The following is a 22,860-nucleotide window of genomic DNA, read 5'->3' as shown; positions in this document are numbered from 1 at the left end:
TGATGTTATAGTTATTTAAATAGTTAAAAAAATAGGTAGGTCAATGAATAAAAAAATACTTATTTTTAATTTTTTTATAGTCTTTTTAAATATGTGCTCAAGATTTTATGGCAATAAATTCAGTTATTTTTAATAACTTTTTCATTTTGTTTTAGTATTTCTTTGATTGATATAGTTTCATAGAAACAAAGTAAGCATGATTTTAATCCTGTTTTTATGACCTAATATACAAATTGTCTACAATTTATTTACAGTGAATTTGACAAAATACTTAGTTTTGACCCATGAAAGGAGTATTTTTGCCTCCATTCCTATCCTATCCCTTTATAAAAAACCATCCTTGAGTTGTTAAGAGTAAAAGACTTTAGCCCTCTTATTCTTATTATAAACAAGTTAATTAATTGTTGGTAATCCACATAATATTACAGTTTCTTAGGATTCTGACTCCGGTGGTAGGTGGATGTGTTACAGGAGATAGTTCTCTTAAGCTAGGTCTTAAATAGGTTCTTATTTATGCAGTATGTGTGTGTGTGTGTGCGCGTATATTACTTTTTTTTGTACTACTAAAAGATTTTAACAAGAATGTTTGTATGACCATGTTGGCAGTACAAATCTGAGGTTATTTTTTTTCTATGTAGTATGTAAGCCATTGACGTAGTTTACGCAATTCAAAATCTCGTTATGCACCATTTGTATTCACTGTCAATATAACTAGCTCATAATATTACCATTTACCATGAATTTAAAAAAAATATCTGTTTCCAAGAATTAAACTTTTGACACTGGCATGAAATATTTTTTGTTCAAAAAGGAAACATCTTATAAAAATAATAAATGGCGTAATAATACGTGTAATTTTTGTGTTTATAGGAAGAGTATCTTTGTAAAATGTTTTTTTTTTGTTAATATTTGTCGTTTACAATAAAGTGAATTATGTATCATAGGTCAAGGAAAAGATAATTTATTCGTAATGTCAATAGTTTTAGATTAATAAAAAACAAGGCGAATCACAAGTCATTAGTGATGCTATGTTATTTAAATATTTGGCTTAGAAAATATTAGTTCCGTGTTTAATTGTCTACTATTCAGATTTTAAATTGTTTACTATCCTTGATTTTATGCAATTATATTTTATCTTAATTCTTATTAATATTATAAATGCGAATGTTTCGATGGATGGATGGATGGAGATGGATGGATCTTCTTGAAATTTTACATAGTTTGTAAGAACACGTAGGCTTCTTATTAAGTTCTTTTTTAATGCCGCGCGGACGGAGTCGCGGCCGAAATCTAGTATGAAATAAAAAGTATAAACTATATGATTATCATTCTTCATTCCAATACGATTTTAAAATGGAAGGTAATCGCTAAACATATTAATTGTCCCTTTATAAAATCAGTTCATAAAAAAATTTAAAATACCTTCGTCAAAATTTAAATAAACTTTCCTATATAAAAATAATACAGTGTCATCAACACATCTGTCACAAGAACGGGCTTGTTTGCGTATATTATGATTCTGCAATCAATGCAGAGTAAATAAATAGGAGGGAAAAACGCGCGCGAATTCAGTTGTACGCCGCCATTACGCCTTAACTGTCACTTTCGCTTTTATTTCCGAACGTTTTCGGTGTGTTAGTTATCTGTGAAACAAATAAAAAAAATGAAGAACACAATTATTATTTTCGCTTCGCTAACAACATTGGCGATAGGAGAAAATTTATTACGTAAGTTTTTTATTACTGTATGTAGATATAAACGTAAATATTATTACTTAAGTATTTGCAAGGTGTGTTTATTATAGTACTTTTTTTTATTTTTAGATTCGTACAGAAAAAAAACTATGTTAATTTTCTTTACAAACTCTTTAGATTTTTTATAATTACCTTAACGTTTCCCTTTAATTTTTTTTTATTTACGCGTCCACATTCTACCCTATCCTTGTAAAGTTTCTTATCAAAATATTTTTTTTACGTTACCAATACCTATCCAATTCCCTCGGAAATTAATATGTAAAAAATTCAATATTTGTTTTGATTTACCTTAGTAAAGTATTTAATTTCACTAGTTCTTTCTTATAAAGAAGAATGATTATTTCAATGTATTTTTAAACGGTATTTGAAACCAGATCTGTTCCTTTTTTAAATTAATCCTTTTTAATTTTCATTCCAAAATTATTTTTACCGGCACAACGACGGACAAAATATTTTTAGATTGTTAATTATTGTATTTTCTAACCTAAAAATCATGTTCAGCCGACCAATAGCTTAGCCTTTCACGGCAATATTTTTAATCCTATTTTTATTACGCAATTAGAATTTAAAACATCTAGGCAATACTATTACATGACTGAAGACGTAACAAGTGATCGTAATGTTACCGTACTGAGTGTAAGTTGGGAATTATTCAGTAGGATTGCGCGAGTTTGGAATAAAAAAAAACTTTTAAACAAAGTACTTAGAACCATAAAGTCTGTTATAGGACTATTTTATGACAATAAAGATATATAAACTCTTTGTATGTTAATACAACTGGCCAGTTGAACATAAGTTACTGGCTGGTTAGAAAAGTATTATTTTTTCTTTTTTTGTAATTTGAAATTATTTCTCTCGAACACCAAAGAAAGTGAATCGTGATTATAAAATGGTTAATTTTTTAACACGTTTAATTGTTAGCGAGTGAAATTGTTTTCTTTATTTTATTTATCGGTTGTAAAATAGTATCTGTTTTTGTTTTTCGGTAAGTTAATAATTAATAAGAGGAAATTCAAACCGAATACAGTTTGATATCTACTCGGAGATAATACGCTATAATAAATCCATTGGTGATCGAAACACTAGGCCATTAGTTTAATGGTAGTATTTGAACTTGTACCATGGACAAACATCTCGTTATACCACCCGCGAAGTCGAAAGGTCGCATTATAAACATTAAATCGATTGAAGAGAGCTACGTCCTCGAAGTGGACGCATTATGGAATGTAAATCGGTGCATTGTCTTTAAAATTCAATGTTCATACAACTAACGGCTGACCTTCAGCAGATGGGCTACGAATACAACGAATATGTGATCAATTTAATGTCGTCCGTTTTTCTTGTAAACAAGTATACAAATGTTTCTTTTCTATAGTAGATATTACGGTCAAGTTTGGGATTCTAAAATCTCTTAAAGTTGTCTGTTTTTTTTAATGTCGCTAATTCCTTGTTGACAATAGATTTGGAATTGTTTTTGATATAATTCCATATTTAAATTTCGATATTTGAGTGTAAAAGTTATTTTAGAAAACAAAAGTAGAATAAAAAATATACGGTTAAAATGATTATGTATGATTTCGTAAGGACATGTTAATAAACAAATAAGTACATAACATAATTGACAAATAATGAAAAGAATTTTCCTTCTAAATAAATCGATTTAAAAAAAACATGTTTGGCTTTTTTGTTAACGAGATTTTTTTTCGACAATGTGGGTTTAACAAACGTTCGCATAGTAAAGACTTCAACGACTTTGAACATTTTTCCTTGTTTTGAAACGTATTTACTCGTATATCTTACGAAATAATTTTGTTATAAGAGTCATACTATGAAGTTATAACGATAGCAGTCTAAAATGGTATGGTATACAAAATGAAAGTGAAAGTTAATAAAAACTGTGTGCAGAAAGCGTAATTGTTATGTTTTTAATTATTTTAATGCGAAATTTAATTTTGCTAAATCACGTAATTTTTTCATGACGTTCTTATTAACATATATAGGAGTAGAATCTATAACTAATGCCAAATTTCTGAAGTCCTATTAACCGTGCAATAGTATTTTTGGTTCAATAACTTCCGAACTACGTAACTAGATTTTTACTCCTTTGAAATCAACTTCAGATAAGTAACCAATTTTCGCCGGTAACTCATGAGGAAAAACTCCGAATTGCTTCGACTTGATGCTTGTCTTCTGTGTGGTATTGCACAGGGTGAGTCAGCCAATTCTTGCAAGAGATGTTGTTGCGTTTCATCATCATCAACACGCTTTATCTGTCCACTACTGGACCTAGGCCTTTCCTAATGCCTTTCACAGTACGCTGCTTTTTACCATTGTCAAAACAGAAGATCACATTTTATAATTAGGCCAAGAAACTGTCGTTATTGTTGTACACGTCTTTTCCGAACACTCTGTATAGTCTGTCAAGTTATTACTTTTTTATTCTTATCACGCTTTGTAAACGGAAGCTCTAGAGGTTTTTCTTTAACGTTTTCCAATATTGTAGTTGACAATTAATTATATATTTATATGTAATTTGCAAGTCATTCTCTTTGTGTTTTATTGTAATGAAGTTTCATCTTTCTGTAGACGGAGATATCATGTGTAGAATATAAATGGTTACATTGTGTGTCAATAGCTTCAAGATATGACCTTGAATCAGTAAGTAATACTACAGTTGATTCGTCACTTAATTGAAATAAACAATGGTCATTACTCTTCTATCTTACTAATATTATAATTGCGAATGTTTAGATGGATCTTCGCTTAAAGGTATCTCCGGAACAGCTGTATAGATCTCGCTGAAATTTGGCATAGGTGTAGAACATAATCTGGAAGAACACATAGGCTACTAATTATATTTTTTTTACGGTTTACGCTTACGGTTTATTGCGGTCTACAGCTACTTTATCATACATATTATATATCCGTCTGTTCATATTCAGGAAAATATTGAAGCGTTTTATGAAACCATTGTTTTTATCTTTACCACTAAAGACCACCTTTTAGTGGTTTCTGGTCCTGATTTCGTTCTTTTTTTTTGCATCAAAATTGAAATTAAAAATCTACATAGTTGGTATAAAGGGGTGGTCAACTTGATTACACTAGGACCAGAATCGTCTCGTAATTTTAAATAAAACAGTGGTAGAGCCCGCTTTAACATTTTCGCACGACTTGCCCGGTGAAATACCACGACCACATAGAAGACAGGCGTGAAGTGGAAGAAATTCCGCGTTTCGTCTGTGTGTGCGTCCTTCCCACCCTTTTCCTTATAGGGAAAGGATGGGAAGTGGAAGTGAACTTTCCGGAAGAGGGGATGCATGGAAGGGGAAAATATTTTCTTTCTGTGCATCCTCTCCCCCGTCGATTCAAGGTGTATCAATATGCAATTGCGTATATCTATGGGCAACGGTCACTTCGCTATTTCAGCGATTTCAAGTGGCCGCCCGCTCGTTTGCCACTTTATGATACAAAAAAAAACCAGTATAGCTCAGTACTAAAATATACTTATTATATTAAACAATTAGAGTTAATACTTATTTACGTATTTTAGTGTGAGCATTGCGTCTGAACATCTGCTAAGTTACATTTTACTTTTTATTGCATTGTGTAATCCAGTCGATTACGATTGTTTGACCACCCCTGTAATGAAACATATACTAATATTTTTTAAAGAATTTGCTCTTAATAAACTTTTATGACATATATGTAAATTAAGAAGCTTGCACACAATACTGTCACAGCGTCTTTTCAACATTTACAAACGGCAATAACAAAACCGGTTAAATTTCTTAATATTTTAAGCTTATGAATGGACTCCTTTAGAATGCTCGTTGCTACAGAATGGCCTTGCAACAAAACATAAAGTCGCTCGTAGTTTATTATACACAGTGGTGTTACAAATGTTTAAATAGCATTGCATTATAGAATCGTGTGGTAATTTGAAATATAAAGGAATACTAGCGGACCCGACAGACGTTGTCCTGTCTACACGTCTTTAATTTGAATAAATTAATATGAAGTTAATATTTCATGAAAATTGTGAATCTAAACCATTCCCAAATCCCCTTGAACACACACAAAAATTCATCATAATCGGTCCAGTCGTTTGAGAGAAGTTCGGTGACATACACACTCACAGAAGAATTATACTCGTATATATAAAGATTTTACAAATAATTTAATGCGATAAATTTCTTATCTTACTTCTACCTAAGAGCTGATAGCTTGTTTATTAGACCCAAAAATTGTCTTCTAACCCATTCATAAATACAGACCAACCTGGATGATAAGACAGTCCAAGGAGCAGAGACATTTTTCTTGATTATAAAGGTTTCTCGCTTATCAGGTTGGACTGTATATACATCTATGTATTAATTGTTTGTCCCTAGTAAACCTAAATATTGTATTTTTTCTTAATCATTCGTTATTGTATTCCTTTACATTGTAATGTATTCTTAAAGCTGTAATTTTATTATTACAAGGTTTTTATCAATTTAACGGCGAAATCTGGATGACCGAGCTATGCTTGGTATTTTTTTTTAATTGTGTTTTTTGGAAATTATATTTAAGTACGAATTACTGATAAAATGATGATTATATGAATAACATTTTTCGATCTTACCGATAGAAAAAGTTAAGTTTATGTTTAAGTTGATTATCGATAAAACACGAATAAACATTTCCCAAAATGATTTCTAGCTAGATCGATTTATCGCCCCGAAACCTATATACTAAATTTTATGAAAATCGTTGGAGCCGATTCCGAGATTCTAATTATATATATACAAGAATTGCTAATTTAAAGATATAAGATAAAACTCCAATGACGCATCTCTCTTTAAAAGCTGTTTTTATAGTAGGTGACAACCCTAATCATCAAACCGTTTGTAAACATTGCCTCTTGTTAGTCAAAAATACAGCAGCAAATTGCTCATAGCATATATCAGAGTATGCTGAAATATTTCACACAATCGTTCGTAAGCAATTTTATAAACATATTGCGATATGGATGATACTTTCAACTCTTTCTCCACACTGGCAGTTAGGAAACGGTTTACGAAAACATTTATCTGAACTTGTCTTGGCGAGTTTCATTTGTTTCACACATTTGTGAGCTCTATTGAAATCTATTTTTAAATCTTTAGAACATTGACCTCTTTACATGGATAGGCTATAGCTGGGGTTTTTTGTGCCTACTTGATTTTCGCCATTGTGACGTTGACGGTAGCGGTGGTGGTTCGAAGTAATAGTAGAGGTAGTAACTCTTAGTAACATTAACAGGCGATTTTAAGTTGGTTATAAAATAAGCTGTCATTCCAAAGCCACCTCATCAATATTAATAGAGGTCAGTGTTACAGATTGATTATTTTTCCAAATATCAAGTTAAATACGATGAGCTTATGACATCGCAAATTAATTATGTTTATTTCATGTAAAGGAACTGTTCGCTATTACTTAAAATTAAGTCGTTTGATGGTTAATTGAACTTAAACTTAACTTTCATGACTTAATTTTCTTCTTCAAAAATCTTTATATATTATACATAAATCAAAAACTTTGTACATCTTTTTAAGGAATACGCGACCGCTAATGTGACACTGGTCATGTTAATAAGAAATGCATGCTATATTAATAAAAAAATTCAAGTCAAATTTCGGCCAATGGGCGAACACTAGTCCCTAATAAAGACGTGTCCACACTAGCAGCGTTGCGCTGCGGCCACGTGACCGCGCTGCAATGTTTATGCAAGCTGACCTTGCTATTTCGCACGTGTGGCAACGCCGGCCCATTCGGATTACGGGACGGTTGCATCACTTCATCTTATTTCGGTACTAAAGCATTCTTTATCGATGCTTTTTAATCATTCTTATATATATAAATGCTGTAAATTCGTGGTAAATATTTTAAAATATGTTTATCAAATTAGTTTTGAACGTAACAATGTATGATTTATTTCTAATTATATTCACATGAACAGCAAAATGCATTCTGTAAAATTTGTCACAATTCGTTCAGTTTCTTCCACTCTCGTCTTTTGTCTTCAAATAATACAAAAACGTTAAGTTATAAAAAAAATCACAAACAGACCTACGGACGGACAACAAAGTGATCCTATAAGATTCCTTTCGACGTACGGAACCTTAAAATATAAAAGCATCCTACACAAATTACCATAGTAACGAGGTCATCTGTTGATAGACATGTGTAGATAAATAAATTCTAGCTTGATACCTTCACGCGTTTTGAGAAAAAGGGCCTTGGCAGACAGACGGACGGACAACAAAGTGATCCTATAAGGGTTCCGTTTTTTCCTATGAGGTACGGAACCCTATAAGTAGTAGAAAGTATTTTAATTCGACTCTAGCCAATGTAAGTGTACTCTTACAGTGAATCATTTAATTTCCTGGTTAAAACTAACATCTAACACTTGTAGCGTATAATTTCACTTCAGTTACGTAATTCACTTTCAATATTACGTTAACAAACTCTCTCAAGTTATATCGTGTTGGGATAGGTCAATGACAATTATTTTTATTGTTACATTTTAAGATATTCATTTTTTAAATACTAGCTGTCGCCTGCGACTCCGTACGCGTGGATATATGAAAAACTTAATTAGTGTAGCCCACCCATCCTTCCATCCACATCACATCCATTATTATTATAATCATTAGCATTTATAATATTAGTAAGTTAAATAAAAAGCAGCTCTTCAAGGCCTAAGTTCGAATAAAAAATAAAAAAAAATAATAAATAGTATCCTATGTCCGTCTTCTGGCTCTCAGTTACCTCCTCGCCAATTTTCAGCCTTATCGGTAAAGCCGTTCTTGAGTTATAAATAGTGTAACTAACACGACTTTCTTATATATATAACTAGCTGTCGCGACTCCGTTTGCGCGACATTAAACAAAAATTTAATTAGGAACCTTTGTGTTCTTTCAAACTATGTTCTACATCTATGGCGAATTTCAAACAAACATCCATCCCTCCAATTTATTATTAAGAAGTAAGATAAGATATACTAAGGTCATAAAGTTTACTTTTTTTTTTAATTTTCTCTGCCGTCATAGTAGAATTTAATTACAATCCAATAAAAACATACTATATTTTAAATAATTGATTGTTTTCATTGAATAGGCTCCGGGACTATGGAACCGATTTGATGATTACTTTCACTATTGGAAAGCTAGACTATCCCCGGATGACATGGGCTATATTTATTACCATATATTTTCCGGATGAAGTCACGGATAACTGCTAGTTGTAACTAAATACGTCGACGTAACAACTCTTTAAATATCTAGTTACATTAGAAAGTTGATTCTTAGCTTCCGTAAAGAAACTTTGAAAAACACTGAACTTTAGTTACAAATCTACTCTAATACAAAATCAAGATATGGTCATTGATCTTGTATTACGTACGATTCAATCTTAAGGTATGAGTACATAAATGCACAAGGCGAAGTACAAGCGTAGCGTAAGCGATTATTTTGCTAATAATATACATGAGAATCATTATGTTACCTATTTTTACGTATCAAAGAAACTTAAATAAAAAGCATCGAATTACAAGATTTTCAATTGGTAAATTCAACCGTGAAATACCGTTACTAAGTGTCAGAAACGACCATACAGAAGACAGACGTTCGTCTGATTAGCGTCCGTCCCGGAAGGCTCATTTTATTCCCATTTCCATTTCCACCCTTTTCTTATAAGGAAGGGATGAGAGGAGGAGATGCGTGACCTTATTGAGTCCCCTCTTCCGTCGATTAAAGGTAGGTATCGCATTTGCAATTGCAGATTGCAAATTCAAACATCAGCTCCTACATTTGACACATTATGTTAGATGTTCATTTACGATAAAAAAAATTATGATAAATATAAGCTATTCTAATGTATATGGCGATTACTATCACCGGTTCTTTTTTACTGTAACTTTCGTAATTGTAATGTAACGATTACAAGTGTTACGAGATTTTGTAGCTGACTGTACGTACAGTCGACAACACAATCCGTTACAAGGTCGGCCACAGAGTAATGAGTGGACAGAGAGAAATATATTTTGTAATATCAATACGGATGCAATTCAGTGTAATCACTTTTACATATTTGCAAAAGGTGACTATTAATAAATCAGAATTATATCTTACTAATATTATAAATGTTAAAGTTTATATGTTTGCTAGAATATAACTTAACGCTGAAATTTGGCATGAATATAGAACATAGCCTGGAAGAACACATAGGCTACTTATTAAGTTTAATTTTAATTCTACACGGAGAAGTCGCGTGCAAAATCTTGTATATTATAAGTCAGAGATTCCCAAGAGATAGGGTTTTAATATTTAATAACAAACAGATAGACAGCCGAACCCTCTCCGGGGCGCTCATGTTGACATCTAATACTTTCAACCACGTGTTAACCAAAACAAACATGACTCATACAACTTTAATATGTGTTACACGATGTGTTACAAAAACGGCACAATAGAAACTTCATATCTGACCTCTTTAGATCATTGTCCAACTGTCATGCCAATTTTAGATGATTTGGTAAACGCATTGTATACCTGTAAGGCAATGTCACAAAGCAAATTGTTCAAAAATGATGTCGGCTAACAACAAAGACTACATATTAGTATTCTGTCTTGTGAAAAAAAAAATGTTACATTTATTTTACGAATTAGTAATTACTACATACAACTTACTAATATTATAAATACGTAAGTTTAGATGGATGTATGGATTGATGGATGTTTGTTGGAAGTTGTCTCCAGGACCGCTTCATGGGTCACGCTTAAACTTGATATAAATTTCTATATCTAAAAAGAACTGTGTTCTTTCAGATATGTTCTAACATAGTCTGAAAGAACATATGCTAATTAAATCATTTTCTTAAATCCTAGTGGACGAAGTCATGGCCGACAGCTAGTATGAAAACATTGAGTCTTCCCTGCGACGATTTTCTTATACAGGAACCATCAATTTGCTATCATAATAATATTTATGCATTACACAAATAAGCTCTATTTCGTAGGCATTATGAAAGCTTAGCTTAAAGTCTTCCATAAACACCAAAACAATGTCGCAACGAAAGTCGGGCTATTATATCGTCATAATGTGACGTTGCAACATGACTCAGTTGCCTCAGTTCTGTTGCGTAGTAACATGTCATGTGTTGCAGCGGAAGATTTCACCAGATGTCGCCAGAAGGACGCCAAGCTAAATGACTGCCTCAAGGGAGCTGTGCCAGATGCGCTCCGGAGAATGACTAAAGGTATGTACGATATGTAACCATACACTTAAGTAGTACCAAAGAAAGAGGTACACGAGCCAAATTTAATTTAAAATGCCAATAAACGCGATTAACTGTGTTCCTAAGACACTTTTTAAACAAATGAATCGTTAATACCTTTAAAATAGATTAAACTTGGTTTCCTGAGATCAAAATCTCTGTGTTAGATATATCGTCAATTCATATCTTTAACAAAACAGAGATATTATTCTCAGAAACCCACGGTTTATATATTAAAAATCCTTTTGAGTATTTGCATATATACAGTTTATCAGTTGGTCTAAAATACCTATAAGAGTTGTGATATACTGGATTATTGTTAGATATTCTTGTGATTGTAAAAAGTTTAACATCTCGGTTTCCATTATCTGGGTCTAAATACGTACAGTACAAAAATACCTTATGGTATTGCATAGCAAATAATTGTTTCCGCAAGTTGTCCAAATTATGTTTACAGGTATTCCAGCACTATCAGTGCCGCCGCTGGAACCACTTTTGGTGTCCGGCATGAACATTGAGACTGGCGCGGGACCAGTCGTTATCAGCCAGGTCTACCGAAACATACAGTTGCACGGACTTACGGACTCCCGTCTTACGTCTTACAAGTAAATTATTTAATTAAGTTTTGATGCAGAACTATTTAGGTGTAAAATTTTAAGGCATGAATACATTTTCATAACCAGCCTTTAGCTATAAAAAGAAATTATATGATTTTGAGTTGCGCCTGCAAGAAATTTTATAGCAAAGGTTTATGATTGTTCTTTGAATATTTCTATTTTAAAGGTAGATTTATAGCACTGATATGTTTTGAAATTGCTTTTTCAGAGCAGACCTCAAGCATTACAGACTGAGAACAGATTCAATAACACCTAAGATGGATTTTATCGCGGATTATGTGATGAAAGGAAGAATATTAGTCCTGCCTATCCAGGGTAAAGGAGTTGCAAACATTACCATGGGTACGTAAAGCGAATCAGCAACACTTCATCTTAGCCCAACCCGTAACTAATTTAATCCTACAATAATACGTTTTAAATGTAAATATTGGTATCAGCGCCATCTATTGCTAAGTAGTGTCATGTGTATATTGCAGGCGCTTTGCGAGTTGCATTGTTCATTTTCTTTTTCATGCAGTATATAAAATTATATAATATAATAAGTATCTTAGTAACCGTTTTCATGTTTTTCTTTATTTTTTAGTTAATTTGGTTGTAAAACATGATTTGATCGGTGAACCTGTAATAAAGGACGGTGAAACGTACATGCACATAAAAGACTACAAGGTCAAATTCATTCCTGAGAGAGTTATTCTTCATTTCTCCAATTTATTTAACGGCGACAAGGCCTTAGGAGACAACATGAACAAGTAAGCAAATTTTAAGCACGCCATCTAGGTGCTTTAAGAAGAACTATAAAATTAAAACTTAACTTAACTGCTATTAGCCGCTAGATGGCGCTTTCATAAATCTATTTTGAAATTTCAGATTCCTCAATCAAAACTCCGACCTAGTTTTCAACGAATTGAAGGAGTCATATGAGAAGAGTCTTAGTTCAGTATTTCAGGATGTCACAAATAAAATATTCGACAAAGTTCCAATGAATAAAATCTTCCCAGAGGAATAATAGCTGTGATCAAAAATTAATATTTAGGTGTATTTGAGTTGCATGATTTCTTTTACAATTTGTGCAAAGATGAAAGTGATTTAAAAATAAGTTTAGTTAAGTAAGATAAACGTTTACAAAAGTTACCAACAAAATGTCTGATTATAAAATTACAGTACTGTATTTATAAAAACGCTTTAATAAAACTTGACTTAATTAATTTTAAGTAAATAATTAATAAGGAAAATTGCGTTTCATTTTTATTTATAAAGTTACATTTAAATTAAAAAATAAGACTAACAAAATGAACAACGCCATCTATTGACGAATTGCTACAACTATGTAACCATCGTGTAACTGACTTCTCTATTTCCTGGATTGCATTTTGGTGGTTTTGTTATTGGTTTGCAAGTGTACTTCATTATTCTTGGAGGTATTTTTGTTAGACTTTCGTTATATTCTCCATTAGCAACTCGCCTAGCTTTATTCATACAAGCCCTTTTGCAAAAAATCTCGTTAAAGAGAATTACTAAAAAATTCAAAATTATGGTCACCATCAAATATTACAAAATAATACGAAATCATACTTAATATTTAAATCTAATACTAACACAATGCAACGAATATTATATAAAAGAACAATCCCAGTGCAATCGATTCAAAATCCATTCCCAACCTGAAATAAAAAAAGAATTACTTTTTCAGTTTTTTTTACTAATAATTTTATATTAATTAACTTACACACTATTTTTCCTGTAAATTATTCTTCTAAATAGATATACATCTTAAAATTTTTCAACAAATTATTATTTTTTATTTATATATTTTGACTTATTTGACAGATTTCAATTTAAACTTTTTATTGTTAAGTTGCAAGAAGTAATTACAATTATGCCACAACGTAAAAGATTATACTTCAAATTGAATATTAAACAATTTTTTTCAGCATATGTAATTAAGTGAAAAAGCTTGCCTTATCCCTACGGAGTGTCAGTAAATTATATCCTATTCTTCCATAAATTTCTATCAGGCCCCTTCCCACGCGTATTCTCTTTCACACAAGCCATCCATACTTTCTTTAGTCTTCCTTTACCATTGTAGCTGGATGGCTGATGATGTTGAGATTGAATGAGGATTCATTCAATCTCATCTTTCCGCATAATATGTCCATACAAACTTCTGCCTTTCTCCATCACTGGCGCTTTCAAACTTCCTCTAATACTTATCCTGAACTTTATCTCTTATACACAATAAATTTTACTTATATATGATAAATTTGAGATGGATGTTTGTTAAAAGCACACATGTGGAACATAGTCTAGAAGAACAGATAGACTAGTATTTTTTTTAAATTCTTTGCGTACAAAGTCGCGGACAACAACTGGTAAGTAATAAAATAAAAAGTCATAAATAAAAAAAGAATCTGTCATAATAGTTTATTGAGTGAATCATAACAATTTCTATGGCATAGTCACTGGTAACGTTATTTCAATGAAGAAATTGTCACTTAACTAAGTTACACTTAGCCTCTAACTTAAATCGACAAATATAACACTTATAACAAAAAAAAACTTAAGACTGCCGAATACAGAGTTTAAAGAGATCCCATAGTGTAGATTTCTCATATTTATTTCACATTTAGGGTTTTAATTAGGGACTAACGTCTCTAAGTACGGTAATCAATCATTAATAGCTTTATAGAACTTTAAGTTTTTATTATAATAACATTTGTAAGAAACAGGATTCTTAACCGTGATCATGGCATGCAAGTGTGCCGAAATATAGGGAACTCAAACAGCTCAATTATAGTAAGAATCCCGTGTTTTATGTTTTTATTATTAGCCTTAGTTTGTTCTTTTTTATCTTTATTAGTGTAATATTTGTCGATAATAAATAGTGAATTAAATTAAACTGATATATAAACACGGCTAAACACTCACGTATATTCGTCCGGTGACGGCACCGACTAGTTTCGAGCCCATAGGCGGCCCTTGTCAGTGCCGCGACCGGACGTATATACGTGAGTGTTTAGCCGTGTTTATATATCAGTATAATATAATGTCTCACGAAAGTTTGAATAATTTAATTAGATTGTTGAATTTTTAAACATTATCTTTATAGATAATATTCAAAATATCAACATTTATTAAATCAAACTTTCTATTTATTTATTATGTGTAATATAAATTATTAATAATAAATAAATAGATAGCTCAGGGTAGAGCGTTATAAGATGCAATTTGGCTTTACAATTAATTATAAAGAAAATATTATGCTTAGTATAAGTGGGTTTCGAATGTTACATCTCTTTCATTCTCTTTGAAATAATAGAGACAATAATACGTTAGAAAAACACATTGAACAGCGGTGTTAGGCAAAATGCATTCGCTACAAAGCGATTCCATAACGAACTTCAAAAGTGTATAGAACTGACAATCATATGACTTATCAAAAGTTGTAGTCAGTTCTGTACATTTTTGAAGTTCCTTATGGGAGTTGCTTCGGAGCGAATGCATTTCGCCTAACCCCTCTGAGCTTAATAATGTAGCTTAATTTATTACAGTGAATTAACACACATATCGTAAATAGATATAAAGATCAATATTGCGTGAAATAATTGTAGATTAGCGGAATACAAAATCGATACCATATAAAGGAATAGAGTCGCTTCTTCTGTTAATTTAACGGTTTAGTTAAATTATATATAAAAACAAATGAAGCAGCCCTTTAGATTTCCTTTAAGCTGGACGGTAATAAGAATTTTTTTGGTGAAAAAATATTTTTTAATTTATTTTTTACACTTATGTGATAAATCGGTAAATTTATCTTATATTTACTTTAACGTTATAACTGACAAGATTAATATTATGTTGTTTTTTTACTTTTAATAGTAAATCCTATTAAAAATTAAATCCAAACTGATATTTGATTTTAGCCAATCTTTTTCACATTCATAAGCTCTATGCCCTTCACAACCTAAATACCAATGAGATTTCTGAATATAAAAAAAAAGTAGAAAAAATTGCCAAAATTCCCGGCTCAAGTGATAGCATTTTATTGCATTTAACAAAACAAAAAAGCTAACTGAAATGTATTAGTTGAAAATGTTAGAAAAAGTCCGGGGATGTAGCAATAGTAACTTAAAAAATAACTTTAAAGTAACTTAAAATATTTCGCTACAAAACTTAATCTAAATTAATACATGTTTTTCATTTTCATTTGTCAAATTAAAAAAAAATCTCATATGAACTCAACTAATTCAAAAAAATTACAATTTAAAAAAAAATGTTTTAATTTTGTTTTTTTTTGTATTCGACGCATTTGTAATTGAACTTAATGTTAAGTTAAATTAAATAAAAAAAATCAAATTGGGATAAATGTCTAAAATAATAATTAAATATAACTAGACTACTTAACTTGATCATTTCTTTTAGCACCATCTTCCTTTACAAAATGTCATGTCACGCACGTCATGTCATGTCATGTCACATCATGTCATGTCATTCCTAGATCGTCTCTTTCTCATCCTTGCAAAGATAATATTAAAAATAATATAATAACTGTCATTGATGTACTATTTTCCAATGGTTAGTACGAATTGTCTATTCTAAATAGAATAATTAGTACTAATTTTATGTTAGTACTAACACTAGATGGGAATTTGATATTCGAATCAAATCGCGAAAATCTTATCGCTTCTATATTTAATGCTACGTTAGCACTACAATTTACATATTAAATATTTATCTGTAAAAGATATGATATTTGTTAATAATAAATACATATAAAATGCCTTCATTTGACAGAAAACTTTGGAATCGTACAATCCAATTTATCTGGATTTTACGAATATACCAAATGTTTGCGCCAATGTTTGGTCCAATGTCCACATTCACAAACACTTACACTTGCTCAGTCTTTGAGTCACTCGACGTGGTCTCCAGCGAGAGCTGTCATTGGAATTGCGACGTTGAAGTAGACCTTCTGCAGCCAATGGACACCGGAGCTGGTATCCTTGAAGCTCCAGTCCTGGGATCCTTCCTCGGTGCAGCCAACTGCCTTGTGCTGGTAGACCTCTCCAATTTACCATCAGACATCACCCAAGCGGATGTGAAGTCAGCATAATCGGAGTCTTTTGAGCTCGTCCTTGATAGAGAGTCTTCGCCTTTAGAATATGTTCTGATGATTTCTTTCATTTTTTCTAATACGGTGGCATCATCTTTTGCCGTCTCTGCTGACCTTAAGATCTGCTCCAATAAAGGGCTTAATTGTTTTTGATGTGGTGGGGAACGTAAAGTTGCACTGCTTGCCCTTAAAGGGGAATTCCGCTTGAAAGCTTCCGTTTGTCCAACTTTGGGCTTAGCTTTCGGGGATTTGTTTGGGTTATCGAATGTGTCGGCACCAATTGTGGGTCTGGTCTTGGTTTTTGTCTGTGTGGGTGCGGTCCTGCCGCTCCAAGTGTTTCTGGCTGTGGGTGGGAGCTTGGGTTTCAGTTTGGGTGATGTCTGAACTGGGCTGGCTGTGTGTTTTGGACTTGGAGTGTTTCCACGACTGGGAGTTTTGGTTCTCACTGGGGAGTGTGGGATTCTGCTCGCTTGTCGGCTACGTATGGTCTTTGTCGGTGACTCGGAGACTTCTCTGTTAGGTCTAAGGCTCTTGCTGGGTGAGTCGTTGCTCTCTGTGCTGATGATGCATTCGGGGCTGGCGCGGTTGGACTTGTCGTCGACTGAGCTGGTCTTCCTGCTCGCTCCGCCGTAGAACGTGTCAGAGAAGTCTGTCTTGCGCAATCCGGTGGTCAGGCTGACGTAATCGTCCACGTTTTTCTCCATGTGGCAGCCGTCGTCGTGCTCGAGACGCTCTGGAATAAGAACGAAAACACTTGAATTATATTGAAAGCATTACAAACAAAATCAAGTTGCTATAATAAAGGAGTAATGAACGCTTCGGCTTCGCTTTATCCCTAAACCAAGCGCAAACCCCAGAAGGCGGCGTACTGTGGACGCCTTCTGTCCTACTATGGGAACCTATGAAGATAAATAAGTAGTCTTCTTCGAAATTCCGTAAGAAGAAAGTACTCCATTAATGTAGAAAAGTATTTCAAGTAGTAATTTGATGCTAAAAAGCAGCATAAATATGTACATATTTTGTGAAATTGTAAGATCACAACACTATCACATCCTTACCGCGTGGTAATGGCGGAATTATGTGTAAAGTGCTTCCTGTTGGACCATAAAGTGCGCGCTTGTCATATATCGCCTTATAAAGAATTATTTAGAGGCTATAACCGACCAGTATTACAATGTTATGGAAGTTTATGTATGACTACATGTAGAGAAGAAAGGTCTGCGTATTTTAATATGTAAACTAGTTGTCGCCTGCGACTCTACCTGTATGGTGTTAAAAAAAACTTAATAAATAGCATATGTCCTTCAATACTATTTTCTACATCTGTGTCAAATATCATCAAGATCCTTTAAGCTGTTCTGGAGATACCTTCAAACATACATCCATCCATCCATATAAACTTTCGTATACGTATAACTACGGCAGAACCTTAATCATACTAAGAAATTACAGCTACTTTATGATTTTAATTGCGATAGTTGTGTTTTTAATTCATCTAGAGTTGTTTAATGAATGGTCTTACATCTAAGTTAAGCTGACAGAATCTATTTTTAGCTTCCTAATGAACTCCGTATCACTAGCCTGATCCATTTTTAGTCTGTAAGACCGGACCGCATTCTTCACTTAAAAGGTACGACCAGATTGTTTGCGGACTATCCATGAACACGTGCGAAAAACATGGAAAGTTTACAATGTTATGACTAGAGCCACTGATCGGCCATTAGTAGGTTTGTGTTTATACGTTCATGTCTACGCTAGCTTTCGCCCGCGACTCTGTTCGCGAGGAAATAAAAAAAACTTCATTATTAATCAATCTGTTCTTCCAGACAGTTCTTGTAACCATTTCAGAGATACTTTCAAACAAACATCCATCAATGCATCGATCAAAACATTCGTATTTATTATATTACTAAGATTTTATGATAAACATAACGTTAAAATTGCATGTTATTATATGGTATCGATAGTCTAATCTTTAAGCTTTTAAAAAGGTAAAAATATAATCTAAATAGTGCATGTAATCTTACTTATTAGTAATCCATCCATCCAAACAACCGCATTTATAATATTTTATATGTAATATTTTATAAATGCGAATGTTTGGATGCATGGATGTTTGTTTGAAGATATCTCGAGAAAGGCAGTATGAATACCGCTGAACACATAGGCTACTTTTTTATTTCCACGTGGACGGAGTCGCGGACGACAGCTAGTTTAAAATATCGAACCTCAATCGGTTCCAATAATGAATACAGGAGGAATGAAATACGCTGTTTTATGACGTATCCCCTTTCGAAACTTCACTTTTAGACCTCAGGTACAGGACTAATCTCCTTATTCCCTCGATGATAAAGGCTAAATTTGCAAAACGATATACAAAGCTTACTACAATGGCTACCACGTGAGAATATTTCAAAACAGACGCATACCAACTGAGTCAGTGTGAACAATACGAACAGCCAAATATAGGCACTACGAAAATGTTACTACTCAAGGCTCGCAAAAATATACTCCTTCTAAGAAGCAATTTGTTATGTTCTATTTTTTTACTTTTCAATTTATTGATGAAAGAGAAATGTCGGTGCTCAGTGGGTTAAGCACTTGACTTGCAAGCTGCAGGTCTTGGGTTCGATTCCCGCCATGTACCAATGTGTTTTTCGATTTCCGGTTAACATATGTACATTTATTCCGACGTTCTTACGGTAAGGGAAAACATCGTTATGCAACCGGCACATATCTGAGAAGAAATTCAAAGATATGATAGCTACGGTCAATGTATAAATGTAAATCTTAATACAAATACAATTGTCGTAAACAATTGGATCACTAATATTTCACTACGCAAGATGCAATAAATTAAATATTATAATAAATTTAATATTAACTAAAATTTAATACGAAAAGACGTCAACACGGTCGTACAATAGCTCCACCAAACCTGACGCAAAACCAACCGCCATTTTGGTATCAATAGAACACAAGTAATATGGAGTAATATGGAAATTAAAAGCAAAAACAATTGTTTCTTTTCAGCCAGTCTTTTAGTATTAAAATAAAATATGGCGGCTCAAATAATTTAATAATAATATTAGATGATTCATCGGTATTATGTAAGTCAAACTTACGACCTTGAAAAGAATTGCATGATGAATTTATAAATTAAATTTCAAAACTATAAAACATTCAATCCCTATTGATTTACGTCCAATGAGAAAGGTACAAAGAGATATTCCTACGAAGTTAGAAAGGGATACATATTGTTAAGCATGAATGACTCGGCAAAATTATTTGCATGAGTACAATATCCCTGTTAGGAAATCTTATTGTGTTACTAAAACAGCTGACAGTCGAAACACAATGGACGTACGTAAGAATATCAGTCAGCTGTTCCAATGTTTCCTATCTTTTATATTTTATCCTCACAAACACACCTGGAGTTCTACCTCTCTCATTTTTTTATTCTTCCATTTATAAAAAGTTACATTTATGTGACAATTAAAATATGAGTACAAGATATTACGGACATAAAAGTACGAGTTATTGTTTCTGAGTTGATTTCTGAGTTCAAAATCTCTGTATTAAACATATCGTTATCTATGTTAGGGAACGTACCCATACTACGTGACCCGTGTAGGGGGGGGGGGGAGGAGTCTTTAATATACTCCGGTCACTCACAGGAGCGGAGGGGTAGGCTCAGATTTTAGTCACGTAGTCGTTAGTTGTTTTTTTTCATAATACATAATTTACTAGTAATTTATGTATCCATGCAGACTTATGCTATAAAGAAGAGTATGAGCCAAATTATTTTTGCCTGTGAAATGATTAAAAATCATAATTATGAATTACTACGTAAAAACTAAAGGGCGGTCTTGGCATGTACTACGAGTGGTCACCGAGGGGTTCGAATAAACTAAGAAAAATAGGTCACGTAGTATGGGTATATTCCCTTATTATCTGTGACAAAACAGACATAACAATATTTTTAAATGGGAATTTTGGTCTCGGAAACCCACTGTAAGAAAGCAATTGCAGTAAATGCTACATTAGTTACGCTAGTAAACAGGTCATTAAAAATGTCTACAAATTCTAAATTTGATAAACACAGTTGTACGAATTACTCATAAAATATTTTTTATTCCAATGACTAATGGGGCGTAGCTATTTGAACCAATTTCAAATGGAATGTATGGGTAAGTTTATAGTATAGTCAGAACGCATTTCGAATTAATGCATTGAGGCATAACGCACGGCAATTTAATGCAAGAGGGGACAACACTATTGTAGTGGAATTGACCGCTGATCGATAAGTTATAAGCTGAAGCGATTTTTGCGACATTGCAAACTCAAGAATGTATGTATGTCTTGTTATTATCAATTTCATAGAGTTATCAATATTTAAAGTTTACAGAAAATCAATATTTTTATTAATTTTACTTCTTTTTATTATTTTTATAAATGTGAATATTTGGAGGGATGTTTGTTAGAAGATATCTTCGGAACGGTTTCATGGATCTCGTTTAAATTTGGCATAGACATAGAACATAGTCTGGGAGAACACTATTACTATTTTTTTTTAATTCCGCGCGCACGGAGTCGCGGGCGGCAGCTAATAAATGAATACGCTAACTCGTGTCATTTAAACCGTAATATCCAAACAATCAGCAGGAAGATCTCGTACCGCATTTTCATTTGGTACTTTGTTTCTCCTGTTGAGGGTTATTGAAACATTATTAGCGTACTTGTTGCTTGTCTCATTTATTCAGTGAAGGCGGGAAGACAATGGAAATGATAATTAGTGCACGAGTTAAAATGATTTATCATGTTTTATTTATAACGATACACAATAACAGGATGTTGAGAAATAGCAGTCACATAGTCTTCAAGACTGACGAATTATTATCAAAATTGTCACAAAAATATGGAAATTTTATGCTTGTATTCTTTAAAGGTTACCAGGACCCCAGGACTTGTGCAATTACAGTTTTTCAAGCATCTGACAGAAATAAACTAGTCTAGACTAAGCTTTAAATTAAAATCTTAATAAAATTATTATAAATACGAATGTTTAGATGGATGGAGGGATGTTAGTTTGAAGGTATCTCCAGAAAGGCTGAACAGATCCGGCTGAAATTTAACATAGACGTAGGACATAGTTTGGAAGAACACATAGGTTGGTAATTATGTTTTTAATACCACGCGGATGGAATTGCGGGCGACAGCTAGTTCAGTTAAAGTAATAAAAATTTCAACTTACCATTGTAATCTGCGTCATCCATGGAATTCTGACTATGTATCGAGTATCGATTGGTTGTTTTTGTAGACGGCGATCCTTGTGTCGACCCGGCGACCACACCCAAACTCCTGTATCCCTCATCGGATACTTCGGAACCATTGTCTGAGGCGCTCTCTGTAGCTGGTGCTGGTGACACTGGTCTTGGACTCTTATTCCTTATAGCATGGGGTGATGGAACCAAGTGATTCGTGGATACAATTTTGGTCCTTCTGTCTGGGGAAGCGGAACATCTTCCGGGACTGTTTGCTCGTGGTGTGAGATACTTTCTGCCAGGAGAACATGCTCTATCCATCTCACCCATGTATGGTAGACTGGAAGGAGCGTCTAGCTTGTGAGTCGATTGGTAATGAGCTCTCGGTTCCTCGTTGTACACTTTTGGGGAATATTGTAGAGACATTGGTTCGTATTTTTCCGTCTTGGTGTATGGGAGAGAGGTTGGGCCGGCGTCTGGTCGTTCGTATGTGACGGTGGCGCCTGCGAGGTCATGTTTGGGTCGCGCCAGGCGGGCTGAGAGCGAGGTGCGGTGCTGGGTGCGACAGCGGCACGGGTCATGCTTGTCCAAGTAGTGGGCCAGTGTGTCCCAACCTCCACCAACACGTACCATCACGTGGGAACGAAGGATCTGCAAAGAAAAAAAAATTGGGTTATTTTTCGTTTTTAAAATATCACTCAGCGATTAGTTGGCTAACATGAGACCTTTAACGCTTCATTAGATTGAAAGGTGACCTGAGTTTAAAGAGTAAGAGCCTCAAGGGATACTAAGAAGAACCCAACATTAAGTAAGGTGTGGT

The 22,860-nt window shown here is 33.3% G+C and overlaps 2 protein-coding genes and 1 long non-coding RNA gene across 3 annotated transcripts in view; 1 reads left to right on the top strand and 2 right to left on the bottom strand.

The window, feature by feature from the left end:
• The first annotated feature begins 1,602 nt into the window (after positions 1–1,602).
• LOC106118038 (protein takeout-like) lies at positions 1,603–12,893 on the top strand. The gene is given in 6 exon segments (NM_001312393.1): positions 1,603–1,727; positions 10,939–11,031; positions 11,507–11,654; positions 11,875–12,008; positions 12,250–12,415; positions 12,534–12,893. Coding segments are annotated over 6 exon segments (744 nt in total). The 5' UTR covers positions 1,603–1,663; the 3' UTR covers positions 12,673–12,893.
• Positions 12,894–12,914: 21 nt separating this feature from the next.
• On the bottom strand, positions 12,915–13,506 carry LOC106118037 (uncharacterized). The gene is made up of 3 exons (XR_001227903.1): positions 13,393–13,506; positions 13,263–13,327; positions 12,915–13,180 (listed from the first exon to the last, which is right to left on the bottom strand). It is a non-coding gene; the product is annotated as an uncharacterized LOC106118037 (long non-coding RNA).
• A 2,396-nt stretch (positions 13,507–15,902) lies between these two features.
• The window catches only part of pigs (GAS2-like protein pickled eggs), a 56,923-nt gene continuing 49,965 nt past the window's right edge, over positions 15,903–22,860 (bottom strand). Inside the window, exons 4-5 of the mRNA XM_013312431.1 lie at positions 22,031–22,691; positions 15,903–17,509 (exon numbers count right to left, since the gene is read on the bottom strand). Coding sequence (XP_013167885.1) covers positions 16,605–17,509; positions 22,031–22,691 — 1,566 coding nt within the window. The 3' untranslated portion in view covers positions 15,903–16,604. The remainder of the gene's footprint in view (positions 17,510–22,030; positions 22,692–22,860) is intronic.

This window comes from Papilio xuthus, unplaced genomic scaffold (assembly GCF_000836235.2).
Source record: "Papilio xuthus unplaced genomic scaffold, Pxut_1.1 DF827679.1, whole genome shotgun sequence".
Lineage (NCBI taxonomy): Eukaryota > Metazoa > Arthropoda > Insecta > Lepidoptera > Papilionidae > Papilio > Papilio xuthus.
The sequence above is the reverse complement of the archived record's forward strand: the minus strand, read 5'-3'. Positions and strand labels throughout refer to the sequence as shown.